The sequence below is a fragment of the Camelina sativa genome, chromosome 11, assembly GCF_030686135.1.
Source record: "Camelina sativa cultivar CO46 ecotype springtype chromosome 11, ASM3068613v1".
Classification (NCBI taxonomy): Eukaryota; Viridiplantae; Streptophyta; class Magnoliopsida; order Brassicales; family Brassicaceae; genus Camelina; species Camelina sativa.
In genome coordinates, this window is record NC_141890.1 from 17742352 (window position 1) to 17760470 (window position 18119).

General features: G+C 37.9%; 2 protein-coding genes across 3 annotated transcripts; both read left to right on the top strand.

Moving 5' to 3' along the window:
- The first annotated feature begins 12587 nt into the window (after positions 1–12587).
- Positions 12588–16108, top strand: LOC104723785 (KIN14B-interacting protein At4g14310). The gene is made up of 4 exons (XM_010442192.3): positions 12588–14276; positions 14493–15109; positions 15241–15781; positions 15859–16108. The coding sequence occupies exons 1-3, from the start codon at positions 12759–12761 to the stop codon at positions 15779–15781; spliced, it is 2676 nt and encodes an 891-aa protein (XP_010440494.1). The 5' UTR covers positions 12588–12758; the 3' UTR covers positions 15859–16108.
- A 66-nt stretch (positions 16109–16174) lies between these two features.
- On the top strand, positions 16175–17884 carry LOC104723786 (peroxisomal membrane protein PMP22). Of its 2 annotated transcripts, XM_010442193.3 has the most exons (7): positions 16233–16452; positions 16528–16626; positions 16733–16834; positions 17119–17194; positions 17292–17362; positions 17474–17559; positions 17644–17884. In XM_010442193.3, exons 1-7 carry the CDS (start codon positions 16381–16383, stop codon positions 17693–17695), a joined length of 558 nt encoding a protein of 185 aa, XP_010440495.1. In that variant the 5' UTR covers positions 16233–16380; the 3' UTR covers positions 17696–17884. The 2 variants fall into 2 exon arrangements, with proteins under 2 accessions (XP_010440496.1, XP_010440495.1); XM_010442194.3 differs by lacking the exon at positions 16733–16834 and having other exon boundaries at positions 16175–16452.
- The last annotated feature ends 235 nt before the right edge of the window (positions 17885–18119 follow it).

Below are 18119 nucleotides of genomic sequence, written 5' to 3' on the forward strand. Positions count from 1 at the left end.
CTTCTTATATGATATAACGTCTTGGGGTGTTTTGTTTGTATCAGGTTACTCCTTTTTAAACTCAAATTAAAATTATGTTTTACGTGAAGGTTTTGTTTTTCTGGTTTACGTGAAGGTTCCTATCCATAAAACTGTAACCATGATTCTATATCAAAGTGTATTCAAGTGTGTTCCAGACTTATAATTTGAGGGATTTTGCAGACTAAAAATGTTGACGTCACTCTATGTCATAGTGTAATCATCTCTGGGTATCCATGTTTACGATATGTTATGGATACATGCACATTGATACCAGTTTTTGGATATGCACATGAGGGCTAGTTAACGAAGCAACAGAGTACCGGAGCTGATCAATCGTACTGGTTTAAAAAATATTCGATTGTCAAGGTATCCGAAAAGACAGTACATTTGGATACAGGGTCTAACTGGAATAGGGGAAACTGTAGGTAAAGAGTGTGGATATCCAAACATGTCTGTCCACGTGGATATATGTTAAGTAGTTGACATCCATGTGATAGGTGTATGTGGATACGAAATATGTGGATTGTAATTCATTAGATCATAGGTCTTTGAGTTTACTGCCTAAAAACATTATGCCAGAAAATCCACACTTTACAAACTGTAAGGGTATTAGGGTGATTTTTTAAACTCCTTGTGCCAGAATATCCACACTTTACAAACTGTACATTTTTTTTGGCAAACTTTTTGTTTCGCCAGCGCATCACGAATGCAATGTTTGGTCTTAAAAGGTTTGGGGTTCAATATATACTTTGGTAGTATATACGTATTAACACTTACCCCTAAATCTAACATTTGGTGATCAAAGGTTTAGTTTGCTATGTCATGTTTTAGGGTTTAGTGTTTAGGGTTTAGGGGTTAGGGTTTAGGGTTTAAGGTTTAAAGTTTATACTACATTTGTTTTGGATTTTAACGATTTTCCCTTTACTCTAATGTTTGCTGTCCGAATTTTTTATTTGTAGTTAATATTTCTTATATTGGGTAAACCTTTGGAGGGTGTTGGTTCTAGGTTTAACGATTTAGGTGTTACGTGTTTGGGCATGATTTCAGAGATTTTTTCATGAGCGATGTTATTCCTTAGCCGGTAAGCAACATAGGGCAGGAGCTAGATCATAAGTCTTTGAGTTTACTGCGTAAAAACATTATGCCAGAATATCCACACTTTACAAACTGTATGGCTATTAGGGTTATCTTTTAAACTACTTGTGCCAGAATATCCACACGTTACTAACCGTACATTTTGTTTTGACAAACTTTTTGTTTCGCCAGCGCTACACGGTTTCAATGATTGGTCTTAAACGGTTGAGGGGTTCAATATATACTTGGGATCCCTACATACTTTGGTAGTATATACGTATTAACATTTGCCCTAAATCTAACATTTGCTGATCTAAGGTTTAGTTTGTTATGTCATGTTTTAGGGTTTAGTGTTAAGGGTTCATGGGGTAGGGTTAATGTTTAGGGGTTAGGGTTTAGGGTATAAGGTTTAGGGTTTGGGTTTAAGGGTTAGGGTTTTTGGAGTTTAGGGTTTAGGGGTTAGGGTTTTAGGGTACTTGTTTTCAAGGTTACCACAAAACCATGTACATTTGGATACAGGGTCTAACTGAAATTGGTAACTGTAGGTAAACATTTCTTTGTCGCTTTGTAGAACAACTTTGAGGTCGTTGGGCAGATGAAAACTTGTTTCTAGTGAAAAAGTAAGTATATCCAAACATGTCTATCCACGTGGATATATGTGGATATAAGTTAAGTAGTTGACATATGTTTTGAAAAAACTGTGGTATCCCCATGGACACATGAATAGGTAAATACTTAGTCGGTAAGCAACATAGGGCAGGAGCTGATCAATCGAATTTGGTGAAAATCAAGTCGTTTTGAATGTTACCACAAAACCATGTACATTTGGATATGGGGTCTAACTGAAATTGGTAACAGTAGGTAAACATTGCTTTGTTGCTTTGTAGAACAACTTTGAGGTCGTCGGGCAGATGAAAACTGGTTTCTAGTTAAAAAGTAGTATATCCAAAATTGTCTATCCACGTGGATATACGTGGATATAAGTTAATTAGTTGACATATGTTTTGAACAAAATGTGGTATCCACATGGACACATGAATAGGTAATTACTTAGCCGGTAAGCAACATAGGACAGGAGCTGATCAATCGTACTTGGTAAAAAACAAGTGGTTTTGTAGGTATCCACATAACCATGTACATTTGGATAAGGGGTCTAACTGAAAGGGCTAACAGTTGGTCAATATTGCTTTGTTGCTTTGTAGAACAACTTTGAGGTCGTCGGCCAGATGAAATCTGGTTACTACTTAAATAGTAAGTATATCCAAAATTGTCTATCCACGTGGTTATTCGTGGATATAAGTTAAGTAGTTTGCATATGCTTTGAACAAAATGTGGTATCCACATGGACACGTTAATAGGTAAATACTTAGCCGGCAAGAAACAGAGTACATGAGCTGATCAATTGTACTTGGTAAAAAACAAGTGGTTTTGAAGGTATCCACAGAACCATGTACATTTGGATACGGGGTCTAACTGAAAGGGCTAACAGTTGGTAAACATTGCTTTGTTGCTTTGTAGAACAACTTTGAGGTCGTCGGCCAGATGAAATCTGGTTACTACTTAAATAGTAAGTATATCCAAAATTGTCTATCCACGTGGTTATATGTGGATATAAGTTAAGTAGTTTGCGTATGCTTTGAAAAAAATGTGGTATCCACATGGACACGTTAATAGGTAAATACTTAGCCGGCAAGAAACAAAGTACAAGAGCTGATCAATCGTACTTGGTAAAAAACAAGTGGTTTTGAAGGTATCCACAGAACCATGTACATTTGGATACGGGGTCTAACTGAAAGGGGTAACAGTTGGTAAACATTGTTTTGTTGCTTTGTAGAACGACTTTGAGGTCGTCGGCTAGATGAAATCTAGTTACTACTTAAGTAGTAAGTTAATCCAAAACTGTCTATCCACGTGGTTATTCGTGGATATAAGTTAAGTAGTTTGCATATGCTTTGAACAAAATGTGGTATCCACATGGACACGTTAATAGGTAAATACTTAGCCGGCAAGAAACATAGTACATGAGCTGATCAATTGTACTTGGTAAAAAACAAGTGGTTTTGAAGGTATCCACAGAACCATGTACATTTGGATACGGGGTCTAAGTGAAAGGGCTAACAGTTGGTAAACATTGCTTTGTTGCTTTGTAGAACAACTTTGAGGTCGTCGGCCATATGAAATCTGGTTACTACTTAAATAGTAAATATATCCAAAACTGTCTATCCACGTGGTTATACGTGGGTATAAGTTAAGTAGTTTGCATATGCTTTGAACAAAATGTGGTATCAGCATTGACATGTTAATAGGTAAATACTTAGACGGCAAGCAACAGAGTACATGAGCTGATCAATCGTACTTGGTAAAAAACAAGTGGTTTTGAAGGTATCCACAGAACCATGTACATTTGGATACGGGGTCCAACTGAAAGGGGTAACAGTTGGTAAATATTGCTTTGTTGCTTTGTAGAACAACTTTGAGGTCGTCGGCCAGATGAAATATGGTTACTACTTAAATAGTAAGTATATCCAAAATTGTCTATCCACGTGGTTATACATGGATATAAGTTAAGTAGTTTGCATATGCTTTTAACAAAATGTGGTATCCACATGGACACATTAATAGGTAAATACTTAGCCGGCAAGCAACATAGTACATGAGCTGACCAATCGTACTTGGTAAAAAATTTCGATTTTGATGGTATTCAAAAAAACCATGTACATTTGGATACAACGTCTAACTGGAAGGGGTTAACAGTAGGTAAACATTGCTTTGTTGCTTTGTAGAACAACTTTGAGTTCGTCGGCCAGATTAAATCTGGTTACTAGTTAAATAGTAAGTATATCCAAAACTGTTTATCCACGTGGATATAAGTTAAGTAGTTTACATATGTTTTTAACAAAATCTTGTATCCACATGGACACGTTAATTGGTAAATAATAGCCGGCAAGCAACAGAGTACAGGAGCTGATCAATCGTACTTGGTAAAAATTTCCGATTTTGATGGTATCCAAAAAACCATGTACATTTGGATACAGGGTATAACTGGAAGGGGTAACAGTAGGTGAGCATTACTTTGTAGAACAACTTTGAGGTCGTAGGCCAGATAAAAACTGGTTACTAGTTAAATAGTAATTATATCTAAACATGTCTGTCCACGTGGATATACGTGGATATATGTTATGGTTGTTCACATATGTTTTGGATAAATTGTAGTATCCACATGGACACGTGAATAGGTAAATACTTAGCCGTGAATTTTTAAGAACCTAAAATACGTTAAAGTTAATAGTACGGCATGATACAAACATACGGATAGGAAAACTAACAGAGGGAGCGAATGAAAGTTTGAAACTAATTGGAGTAGATGGGTGCGACATATTCCTTAAAGACGTCCAACGCGTATTGTGCCCTGATATCATTGACGATTTGGTCGATGATCTGAGACATGAGTTCTGGACCAAATCCAGTAGCGACGATCTCTAGCAACTTCATGGCAAGAGGACCACAATCACCACATCTCTCATTGACGTAAATCTCCTGGACCCTCGACCAAGTGAATGGAGTGCAGCCATGATCTTGAGTTGAAGGCGGTGTGCACAGTTTAGAAATAAGGTATGGCAGCTGCTCTGTGAACGAGGCTATATATTTGGCAACCTTAGCATCTTCGTATAGAGTGACATTAGGATCGAGGATTTCTATGCTCCAATTTGAGAGATTGATGACTAAGCCAACCCAGTGAGAATTGTCCCAAATCATCGGAATATATATCGTGTTCCAATCCACAAACCACTCTGAAGGAGAACCATAGGTTTTACGTTTTAGCTTATTGTCCCACTTGACTCTGGACTTAACTTTTGCTTGACAAAAGGAAGGATACTTCCCTTGTAAGTAGTTCCCAAGCCAGGGTGACAGGAAGATAAAGCGTTCAATGGATAGGACTTTAGTCAGTTTTTTTTGTAGAAAATCCACTAACACCTCCATATGCTGAAAAAAGGGTGAAAAGAATGTGTAAGTATAGATGAACTAAAATAGATTTCAGAGGTTGCTAGATAGGAAATACTTACCAAAGTACTAACCCAATTCTTAGGCTTCGATAGCTGTTTAAAAAACAAGTTGTCAATTGGGTATCCACATTTGGTTATGTGTATCCTGGAGGTTTTGAAAATGGTATCCACAGTTAGCTCATTGTTCCGATATTGTCAGAATAAAATACGGCATAGGATGTGTAGGAAGTTACATGTTTGGGCATGATTTCAGAGATTTTTTTCATGAGGGATGCTAAATCTTTGTCGACTATGAGTAGAAGATCAGGCAGATGGGACGGTGAACGTGGAGATATCCGCATAACAGCCGAGAGAAGAGCCTCTTCTGGTCCCGAGAGAACACCCTTTTGTGTAGGTCTGGGTGGCGAAGAATCACTGACATCAACAGGGTCTGTGGGCGTAGCATTGCTCTGTAAGGTGAAATAAATCTCATTTTCAGCAAACTATTAGCAGCAAAATATTAGGCAAGTAGAGAAGGATGCAATACCTCTGTGTCTTCGCTGTCAGATTTGTTGCTCTGTAGGGGGACTCACACCCAGAATCCTAATGAAGGAAGTTGGGAAATTTTAATATGAGGTAAAATAGAGAAAGTGAACTAATTGTTTTGGAAGTAAGATTTGTCTGCGGTACCTCAACGGCACAAGCCCTGTCAATGTCAACATTGGTGTCCTGCAAGAAAAAAAGTATTGAAATGATGTTGCATATCCATGTGGATATGTAAAAGTATGTTCAGATGTCTGCGCTACCTCAACGGCAGAAGCTCTGTCAATGTCAACATTGGTGCCCTGCAAGAAAAAAGTATCGAAATAATGTTACATATCCATGTGGATATGTAAAAGTATGTTCAGATGTCTGCGGTACCTCAACGGCACAAGCTCTGTCAATGTCAACATTGGTTTCCTGCAATAAAAAAGTATCGAAATGATGTTGCATATCCATGTGGATATGTAAAAGTATGTTCAGATGTGAAACTCATATATTTGTTTAGTGAATGATATGATGAAAGAGATGGAATGATATGATGATTAGGTGGAAGGTGTTTCAGTTACCCTTATGCAGTTGTAGTATAAGAGATGTCAAACCATAATGAGTGTGATGCAAGCAATCAGGATGTGAATACTCATCTAAGTCAAGCCAAATATAAAGGATGTTTGTCACTAACAACCTAATGAAGATTATGAAATGCAAAATGAAAACCTACAAAAAACAGGGTACTAAATGCAAAATAAACAGAATGATTAAAGCAATAATGAAATGAAACAGGAACATGAATTATAGTAAACAAACTAAGTGATGCCACAGGATTAAACAAAAACTAAATGAATGCAACAGGAAACGCAACTAGAATGAAACAGGGAATGAAACAGAAAGATGCAGAACATAAAACAGGAACTCTAGAAGGAGCTCGAGCAAGCACTCGATCGGTTGCTGGATCGAGTGGATGGTCGAGTTGATGAGCGAATGCCAGAAACAGAGCAAATATTGAAACAGAGCAAACAACAATCAATTAACAATGCTTAAAAAGGAAATCAATAAACAAAGAAAGGTCTTAAGGATGGATTCATGGGCAGGATTCAAGCTATGATTATCTAAAATTGGTCAACAAACCTCAATCAAACATGAGCCATCTCTAGACAATGATCTCCTAATACAAGTTAATCCAATCTCTTGGCAATAACAATCAAGCTAAGATATTCCCAATCTAGCTCTCACTAGCAAAGATCATATAAAACAAGCATTAAACAACAGATCATTAAAGTCAAAAATCAACAAAACATCTAATCTCTTAGCATGATTGGTGACACATGTGCGGATTTGAAAAAAAAAATGAATAACGCTTTTTCAATGGCTCCCAATCACAGCCTTAGAAATAGCTAAAATAATTAAACAAAAATATATAAAAAATCTCTTTTATTTTTGGAATATATTTTTATTTAAAGTATTATATATTTTCTAGTTATCTGCCTCTTTGGTGATATTATGATCTACATTTGCAAATTAAACTAAATCCATTAAAAAAATAAAAATATTATCACATTTAACTAAAAAATATTTATTAGAAATTTTCTTTTTAAAAAAGAGATTTTTTTTTATTTCAGTAAACTATTGAAAGAAAAAAAATTATCTACATTCGTAAAATTTTCTCAAACCTAACTGTAATCGACACCTCAACGGTGACGAAAGAGGTTTGACCCCGTGTCTTTTGAAACTCATCTTTTTGTGTGGTGAATGATATGATGAAAGAGATGGAATGATATGATGATCAGGTGGAAGGTGTTTCAATTACCCTTATGCAGTTGTAGTATAAGAGATGTCAAACCATAATGTGTGATGCAAGCAATCAGGATGTGAATACTCATCTAAGTCAAGCCAAATATGAAGGATGTTTGTCACTAACAACCTAATGAAGATTAAGAAATGCAAAATGAAAACCTACTAAAAACAGTGTACTAAATGCAAAATAAACAGAATGATTAAAGCAATAATGAAATGAAACAGGAACATGAATTATAGTAAACAAACTAGGTGATGCCACAGGATTAAACAAAAACTAAATGAATGCAACAGGAAATGCAACTAGAATGAAACAGGGAATGAAACAGAAAGATACAGAACATAAAACAGGAACTCTAGAAGGAGCTCGAGCAAGCACTCGATCGGATGCTCGATCGAGTGGATGGTCGAGTTGATGAGCGAATGCCAGAAACAGAGCAAATATTGAAACAAAGCAAGCAGCAATCAATTAACAATACTTAAAAAGGAATTCAATAAACAAAGAAAGGTCTTAAGGATGGATTTATGGGCTGGACTCAAGCTATGGCTATCTAAATTGGTCAACAAACCTCAATCAACAATGAGCTATCTCTAGACAATGATCTCCTAATACAAGTTAATGCAATCTCTTGGCAATAACAATCAAGCTAAGATATTCCCAGTCTAGCTCTCACTAGCAAAGATCATATAAAAGCAGACATTAAACAACAAATCATTAAAGTCAAAAATCAACAAAACATCTAATCTCTTAGCATGCTTCATGATAATCTCTAGATCTAGCCTTATCTAACAACTTAGACATTGGTATGATGCTAAGAAGCTTAAGATCTAACCTTACCCTCTCAGATATAAGATTAGCATAGAGCATATCTAGCCTAGAAGAGATCTATAACAAACAAGCTTGACCAATCTAAACAACCACAACCATCATCCAGCCTAACCCATCCTTAAGATCCTAAACCACTACTCACAAACACAAAACATGATGAACAAAGTCATAAACCCAGAAATCAATGAAACTTGCATTTTTAGAAAGATGAGATGAAGATCTACAATATTGAAGAAGAAATCAAACTAAAATTCTTAATACTTTGAAAGTTATGAAACCAACAAATATCAAAGATTTCTTAGAAAAATAAACAAAAGTGGCTAAAGATCTAAGCAATAAAAAGCAAAAAGGAATAATTCCCAAAAAGGGTAAATACTAGGTCTAGGATTGTACTCTCTAAAAAGTCTCTCCTTTTGTGGCTGTAGAGTACAAGGCCTTTTATAGAAAAAGGAAGGGAATCCCTAAAAATGCTAAAAGACAAAATAAGTGGGCGGCTCGGTCAACTCGACCAGGTGCTCGGTCGAGTGCTGGTCGAGTGGCTTCTTCTTTTGCTTCTCCCATCCAGTCGAGTCCTTCTCCACACACGGCCGAGTGCTTGGTCGAGTGGGTGGTCGAGTGGACTTCCGGACCTTGATTCTTCAGTTCCAAATCCCTTGTTTCCTTCTCTTGACAGCTCCAATCTGCTTCAGCAAACTTCCATGCTCCTTAGGATCCAAAATCACCTATTTATGCAAGAAACTATGCAAATATACTCTAATGCATAAACAGTTCTAAAACTATGCAATAATGGACAAATGAGATAGAAAATCATGCAAAAGATGTGAATATACTAAGGGAAAACAGGGCAAAATATATGAACATCAAGATGTCTGCGGTACCTCAACAGCACAAGCTCTGTCAATGTCAACATTGGTGTCCTCCAAGAAAAAAAGTATCGAAATGATGTTGCATATCCATGTGGATATGTAAAAGTATGTTCAGATGTCTGCGGTACCTCAACGGCACAAGCTCTGTCAATGTCAACATTGGTGTCCTGCAAGAAAAAAGCATCGAAATGATGTTGCATATCCATGTGGATATGTAAAAGTATGTTCAGATGTCAGTTATCCAAAGAGAGGTGTCCATGTGGATAGGATAAACATGATAGGAAAATATTGGAATTGCTTACCTCAATACCACATATGGGTAACGTTAGGGGAGTGGCTTCCAACACATTATCAGCGTCAATTTTCTGCGTCAAGCTCATCAAGTGTTTAAGTAGTCAGATATACTTGATTATAGAGACTTACTCGGGAAGTATATTAATTTGGTGAATAAATACCTCAATATCGTCCGAGGATGTACCTTCAAGGACAAGACTAGGAGCAGTAAATTGAGGATTGACATTAGAGTTCCCTATAAATTCTTGTAACAAGCTGGTGTAAGGTTGTAGGGGTTGTGGAGATACATGATCAGCGGGGTTAACTTGGTATTGATCAATATGTGTCGCAGCCTGTATATTGAAAATGTATCCACATGGACAGTGTAAGTTTTGCAAATTGAGGTAAATGTTGAAGAAGGAAAAATAAGGGATATGTACCGATTGGTCATCGAAGGGAACAGGTTTGGTGACATTGTCATATACCGGGGATTGCTGTTTTCCAAAAAGTTGTTTAGGTAACAAAAAGGAAGATAGTCGAAGTTTCATAGAAAAGGTACAAGTGTGTCTAACCTTAGTCTCGGTGTCATAAATGGGGCAAGAGTTCGGACATCCTGAATCCTCCTGAATAAAATCTTTCATAGCAGACGAGCTGTTTCGAATAGAATGTTCCTGTATAAATTGATTAAGATGAATAAAGATGCAGACAAACTAGCTCCCGGATGATTGAAAACAACTACATACCGTACTCCCAAACGGGTGGACATATTGTTCCCAGTCGTGTTGGTTAAGAAGGATATCATCAGGAGATGTAACTGCTTTGCTAGGAGATTGTTGAGGAGTTGGGGGTGGCGTCTGGATCGTCAAATTCTCTGCAGCATTTTCTGGACAGGTAAACTCATCGCCTGAGACAGTGGAAGGTGGTGATTCCTTGACAATGGAGGGAGCAACGGATGCTGGCCTCGTAATGGTGCGCCTTCGTGGTAGTCTTAACCGCCTACGGAATCGAAGGGTGTTAATCTGAGCATGTAGTTTCCTTTTCTCAGATTCTAACTTTTTAAACTTACTATCTGCCGCGTCCCTAATAGAATTAAGTTCTTTCTCTACAGCAGCTTTGAACTCAGCGAAAACGTTATCGTCAGTATTGGAGAAGAAAACACAGGGCCTCTTAGAACTCGAGCATTTAGACTTGGGAGAACGGTGATTGACACGAAGTTTGGCAGAAATCTCTTTCCGCCTAGGAATAATGTGCTTCCTGTGAAGCCCTTTGCCCTTCTTATATGGTAAAGTTATTAAAGGCAAAGAACAATCACCCCCTGGCCATTCCTTTTTGGTGAAGATATGTCCTACCTGAATGAGACTTTCCATATAAGCAATCCTTTTGTCTTTAATCTCATCGTCCCACTCTCCCCAACCAGATTCAACAATCCCTTCTTGTTGGACAGCTTCCAAAAACGAAGAAACTAATAGTTGCGGTTGTGATAGACAAAATGTCATAATGTGTGTATCCACGTGGATAATGTAATGCAAAGATTAATAATGTGTACATAAGACAACTTACATCTGGATAATGCTCAACACATATGACGTCTGTGAGAGGTAGAATATTCTTTGGTAGGCCAACTGAAGACCATTCTAGGAAAGTGCGGCTGTCACCAGCACCTTGAACCTTGTCTCGTAATCCAGAAATGTTACGATATGCGAGCAGTTGAAGCGCAAGAGGGAAGCCATGCAAACGGAAGGAATTTTGTTGTAACTTCTCGGTGAAACTCTTCAAGGGGTCCATTGGTTGAAGAACCTTGCCCTGCCGTTTAAGTCTTTTAGCCACTGGTTTGGATTGCGGTTTGAGATCAGGTCTCATAGTGGAAATAGTCTTCAAGAAGGATTCTCTGGCCCAAGGAAATGCTAGGAACGAGTCGATGTCTTCAAGCATCTCAACATACTTCCAAGTTTGTCTATGCGTTTGGCTGGAGGCAATGAGTACACCATCGACTATGAGAAGCAACGCAAGCCGAAGCTTCCGATCCGAATCCTTGATAGTAGGGTCTTCAAAAATAGTGGACACATTACCTAGGGTCGCCTTGCGATCTTCCCCAATCAACTTGTCCCAGTAACATTCATCATCAGAGTCGGGAGGAGGGTCGTCTTCGGGGTTGTAATCTTTCGGAAATTCGTCACATTGAAGGCCAGTTACAACATCAAATTCAACTAAAGAAAACCTCAAAGGGTATCCACCGAATACAGTCCACAACTCGTACTTTTTTTTGGACAAAACCTGCCTACAAAGCAGAGCGTGGAGTAATTTGCAAGAGATAGGAGACTCACCAATACGAAGCCTGAATAGAGAACCCAGACTTGAGCTAAGAATCATATCGAATTGGGGAGTGCCTTTAAGGACATTGTAAATTGTCGTCAGGATATCAGGTCGTGAGTAAACATTCAACCTAGCATCGGTAAAACGGTCAGTTGCGAACAGACGGCGAGGGAGCTGATCATCCCACTCTGCAGAATTTTCTCCAGAAGTATCACCAACAGTTGTAGATGACGGTTCATCGGCCAAACATTTGGATATGCGACGACGGGTCTCTGCCATGTGCGAAGGCGGTTCACGGCGGCAAGTTAAAGGGAAAACGGAACAAATGGAGGTAATGGGACAAACGGGAGGAGTGGTAGGATTCAAGGGATTCGAAATTGGTGAAATGCAAAATTTGGGTTGATGGGAATTGGGGATCTAGGGTTTGGGAGATTTGGGATTTTGTGTTTTTACGGTTGTTTTGAGGGGTAAGTTGTAATTTTACAGAAAGAAAGTAGGGAGAAAGTATAAAGATAGTATAAAGTGGGTGTGGGTGTTATTTCTTTATGAGAAAGTGGATGTAGATGCCAAATTCCCTTTATTTATTGCTATCACACACGTCTTGGTGAGTTAAACGCAGCATTTAGTGAGTCCATAGACATAATATACTCCATCCGTTTCAAAATATAAGATGTTTTAGAGAAGTTTTTTGTTTCATAATATAGGATATTTTCAAGTTTCCATGCAACTTTTAGATTAGTTTAGTATTTTATATTATGCAGTATTATTTTTGATTGGTTAAACTTGTTAAAAATAAAAACTTCTTAATCTGCGTGCTTTAGTTAAAACATCCTATATTTTGAAACGGAGGAAGTAACAATTATTATAATTTTGGTAATCCCGCCCAAAATTTTTGAAATTGAAACTCTATAATTTTTGTCGGCTAGTGGTAGCTAGTAATCCTCCATTTATCGTTATGTGCTTTTTCTTTTCTTTTTTTTTTCTTCAGAATCAAAAGAATTTTTTTTTCTTCTCTTTCTCCAAAACATTTGATTTCAAAAACCTTTACCCTAAGATTTTTTGCCGATGTCAGCTTCATTAAATCGCCGCCGGCTAAAAGATGTAAACACCGGCGCCGGAGATAATCCATCTGCCGGTATAAAACCATCGAGGTCTGTAACTCCACTTCCGATCTCTATCAAAAATCCTAGTCCCGCTCTTGAGAAATCACTGTCCAGCAAAAAAAATCCGAATCCGAAGCTTAGTCATCACCGGTCATTTGGATCGAATCAGAAGCCAGTGCTTAGTCCTGTTCCGCGGATCGATAAGTCCGCCGTGAGAGGTGAGGGTCGGGTTACGCGATCCACGTCTTCTGGTTTGCGAGGTAGGAGCTCTAGCCCATCTGATTTGATTAGGGTTTTCTCTGATTTGAGAAAGAGAAATGAATCTAGGGTTATTGGGGGAAAGGGTGAATCGGATCAGGAGGATAAGAAATCTGGGTTCAAACAGGGTGAGAGTGAGGATAAGGTTGGTTTTGTAATCTGTGATTCAACTAGGGTTTGTGAAGAGACTAGTGTTCCAGTGAAATCAAGCAAAATTGAGGATTCTAGCTTGGCCAGAAACTCGATTTCTGATGCTAAGGCACATGCTTTGCTTGGTTCTGGAGACAAATCTGCTGTTAAAGTTGAAAAGATTGTGAAAGGTGGTACTACTAGTGTAGGTTTAAGAAGGAAGTCTTTGGATAATGTTGGCAAGGCAATGGAGATGTCAAAGGAGATCAGAGGGCATGAAGGAAGTAGCACCAATAGCTCTAGTAAATACCCGAGTAAGCTGCATGAGAAGCTTGCTTTTCTTGAAGGAAAGGTTAAGAAAATTGCATCAAATATCAAGAAGACTAAGGATATGCTGGATTTGAACAACCCGAATTCTTCTAAGGTTATAATCTCTGATATACATCATAAGATCACAGGGATTGAAAAGTCTATGAGCCGTGTTATTGATGGTCCAGAGAAGAACAAAGCTACTCAGCTGACGAAACCGAAAGCCTCCTCGGTTAAAGGATTAAATAAGGATGAGCTGGAAGACAGACTCTTTCCTCACCAGAGGTTGCTTAGGAACAGAACTCATTCCAAATCATCTTCACATGTTTCAACAGGCCATGATTCTGCTGAGTCCAACCAGGCAGTAAATGTTGAAGAAAAGCCCTCAGCTCCTGTTGAGGAGAATGCGATAGCTCTAGAGTTCTTGGCCTCACTTGACAAGGAAAATGTCACATCTATGAGTGACCAAAATGCACTAGAAAATCTGGAAGTGCAGGAAATGGATAGAGAGGAACCGTCAAAGGAAAATGATGCTTCAAAAGGCGGCAATCTGACTTCCAACTTAACTGAAATTCTCAGAGCAAAGGAAGCCCTTGAGGAAATTGATGATGAAAAAAATAGGGAGGAAATGGAGCTGGAAGAGGTAGATGATGGATGCATGCATCAACTCAATGACATTGGGTCTAAAATTTCTACAGGAGGATGGTTTGTATCAGAGGGCGAGGCAGTTATACTTGCTCATGGTGATGGCTCATGTTCTTATTATGACGTCGCTAACTCTGAGGTACTATGCGTTTATGTTTTCAACAAATTATCTTCATTTATGGAACACCTGTCCTGCTTGATTATGGCTCATGTTCTTTGTATGCAGAGTTTATGGTTACTGATTGTAATTCTCTACAAATCTGATTGGTTTTTTATGAAGTGACTGGAGTTTGTACACTGTATATGCATTGTTATATTTGACTTTCACATTAAAGACTTGAATTTTTCTTTTCAGGTGAAAGCTGTGTACGGTCCTCCAGATGGTATCTCACCAAACACTTGGAGAGATTGCTGGGTAGTTCGTGCACCGGGTGCAGATGGCTGCTCAGGCAGATATGTCATAGCTGCTTCTGCTGGGAATACCTTAGAGTCTGGCTTTTGTTCATGGGATTTCTACACGAAAGACATTAAAGCATTTCACATCGAGGATGGATCTTCAAAATTTTTAAGAACAGCTCTTGCTCCCCTACCCAATAACAGATCACATGGTAGGAACACTCCGGCTTGTGCAGTTGTACCAGAAACTCAACAATGGTGGTACAGACCATGTGGTCCTCTTATAGCCTCAACTGCTAGTTTCCAAAGCGTAGTTAAGGCTTTTGACATACGAGATGGGGTGCAAATCATGAGATGGGGGCTGCAGAATCCTGTGTCAGATTTAGATTATTCGAGTCCTTTACAATGGAGGAATCGAGGAAAACTTGTTATAGCAGAAACTGCAGCAATTTCTGTTTGGGATGTCAATTCCCTTCACCCTGAAGCACAGCACACCATTTCCTATTCAGGGCAAAAAATCTCAGCTTTTCATATCAACAACACAGATGCTGAAGTTGGAGGTGGTGTTCGTCAAAGGTAAAAATAATTAGTTTACCATTTTAGATTTTTCCTATCCCCTTGCTTTGGCCTCATAAATTGATCATATAATGTGGATACTTTAATTTCTCATTCATTTACTTATTCGGCTGTCTTCACTTGAAATGCAGAGTAAGTTCCTTGGATGCTGAAGGCAACGATGGAGTTTTCTGCACTAGTGATTCAATTAACATCTTGGATTTTCGCAACCCATCTGGCATTGGTGCTAAAATCCCCAAAGTTGGTGTTGATGCTCAATGTATATCATCTCGAGGAGATTCAGTATTTCTAGGATGTACCAATCAGAAATCAACTGTTAAGAAACACATGGCTTCTTCATCTCAAGTTCAGCAATTCTCCATAAGGAAACAGCGTCTCGTGAGCACATACAGTCTGCCAGACTCTAACTCTCACCCGCAACACTCTGCAATAACTCAAGTATGGGGAAATTCAAATTTTGTCATGGCTACTTCTGGTATGGGACTTTTCGTTTTTGATACTGCAAAAGAGGAGACATTGCAACAGCCTTTAACAAGTGACTATGGAAGCCTTCAAACTGTAAGAGAGAATATCGGACCAAACGATATGTATTGCCCTTCATTCGATTACTCAGGTTGTCGTGTGCTCCTCATCTCGAGAGACCGCCCGGCTTTATGGAGATACCTCTTATAGGTAAAAGCAATAAACTTTCGAATAAAGTTTTGAATACAACTTGTGTCAGATGTTTATAGTTGAATTTTGTTTTTCAGGTAATTTTTCAGATGAGTAAATCAAAGCTAAGATGGTGTTCCCACGATCAGTTGATTCTTCAGAACTGAGCCTATTTAGGCAAGTGTTAGCACAGCTGGTGCTGCTTTTCTTGTGTTGTGTTTTTACTTTTGCTCTCTGTTACTAACTATGATGGTTTTCTGAATTTTCCTTTCATGGGTTTTGGTTTATTTGACTTCAGTCTGTACATACATCTGGTGTTTTTATCAATTTCAGAGGTTTCTCACCTAATTTGTCTATATAAAAAATAGCTAAATCATCGCTATTTACGATATCAGTTTTTCAACTTGTGAACTCGTGTATAACAAAATGAACCATGACGAGATCTTTACCTGTAATGTTTAGGCACTGCAACTTCTTCAGACCATACACATATTAATATTATAAGACTTTACATTCTATGCCTACTGTCTAGTCATCACTAAACGAATATATTCCTAATTTATTTCTCTCTCCGCTCATTATTAGTCTTCTTCAATCTTGTATTGAATCTTGTGGGGGTCATGTCCGATCTTGCGAAAGACGCATGGCGGAAGTATCTGATTCAGCTTCAAGCTCACCCTTTACGAACCAAGGTTTATTATTTCCGATAATAAAACTCAATTTCTCACAAATCCTCAGATGATCATGTTGTGTAATGAAACTTTCAGGCGATCACTGCTGGGGTTTTGGCTGGGTGCAGTGATGCCATAGCTCAGAAGATCTCTGGAGTTAAACGGATTCAGTTCCGGAGATTGCTTCTCCTTATGGTTCGTTTTTGCTTTATCTTCGTTCTTCTTATGTATGTATGTTTGCTGTGTCTGAAAAATGTTATTTTTTTATTTTTATTTTTTGTGATGATCTCTTATGCTGTAGTTGTATGGGTTAGCTTATGGAGGACCATTTGGTCACTTCTTTCACAAATTGATGGATGCCATTTTCAAAGGGAAGAAGGGCAATTCTACTGTCGCCAGAAAGGTTTTGCCTTTCGAACCAAAACAGTCATCTTCTTGAATGCTTTTTCAAATACTCCTTAGTTATAGAAGAAGTCAAATACTTGTTCTCTCAATTAGGTTTGAATGGGATTTTCTGATATATGAATGTGCTTAGATTAGATTGGGATTTGAAGTTACACTTATACTAGTTCGAGATATCTTTCTTGCTGTTTCTGATGATCAATATATATTTGAAAAGATCTTTTATATAATTTCTGAATCTTGAGGAACCAATATTATGAACTAATCAAAACTGTGTTGATGCAGGTTTTGTTGGAACAACTTACATCCTCTCCTTGGAACAATTTTCTTTTCATGTCTTACTATGGTTTAGTAGTTGAAGGTAATTAAGGATCATTTGACATTGATATTTTTTGGTTTTCTCTTTTAGTGATTAATGATTTAAGAGTTAAGATCCTATGTCCTGCAATGTGCTGTAGGGAGGCCATGGAAGCTAGTCAAGCAAAAAGTTGGGAAAGATTTCCCTACAATCCAGTTAACAGCATGGAAGGTATTAATTAAGAGTAAACATATAAACACACTTTATGTTAGAAGGCAGGCTTTTGACAAAAGTTCAATTTGTATGGTTCTGAATTCTGAAACTTTGTTGTATGTGGAATAGTTCTGGCCAGTTGTGGGATGGGTTAATTATCAGTATGTTCCTTTGCAATTTCGTGTCTTGTTCAGCAGCTTTGTCGCCTCTTGCTGGTAAAAGCTTTTTACCTTTCTTTCGTATTTCGATATTCAGAAGGTTTTTGGTAACATCTTCTTCTTCTCTTGATACATTTTCAGGAGCATTTTTCTGAACCTTAAAGCCCGATCTCCGGCGATCAAGAACGCCTAGAGAACTCTATATGGAAGAATCAAGAATGAATCTCAATTTTTCTTTAAATGTACAAAAACTCCAAGAATTGAATCTCAAGTTAAAGCTTAGAGATGCACTGTTTGTTGAATTGATCAAATTTGGTCACTGTCTGTGTTGTTTGGGTCCATTATACCAATAATAATTCAAATTCAATGCAATTTTTAAAAATTTCACTCTTAACTCTCATCCTCAAACAGCACTCAAAACTACACATACATGGTGCATGGGATGCGATACCCTATAATAAAGAGTTAAAGACCTGGCATGTATTAACTGTATACCGTGAGTTCATGTATACAATACTTTGTTTCATAAGATGTATGAAAAAAATGTTTTCAATGAATAAACTTACTACAAATTAATCATTTTCTCTAAATTTATTACTTTGTACTTGATTATTAAC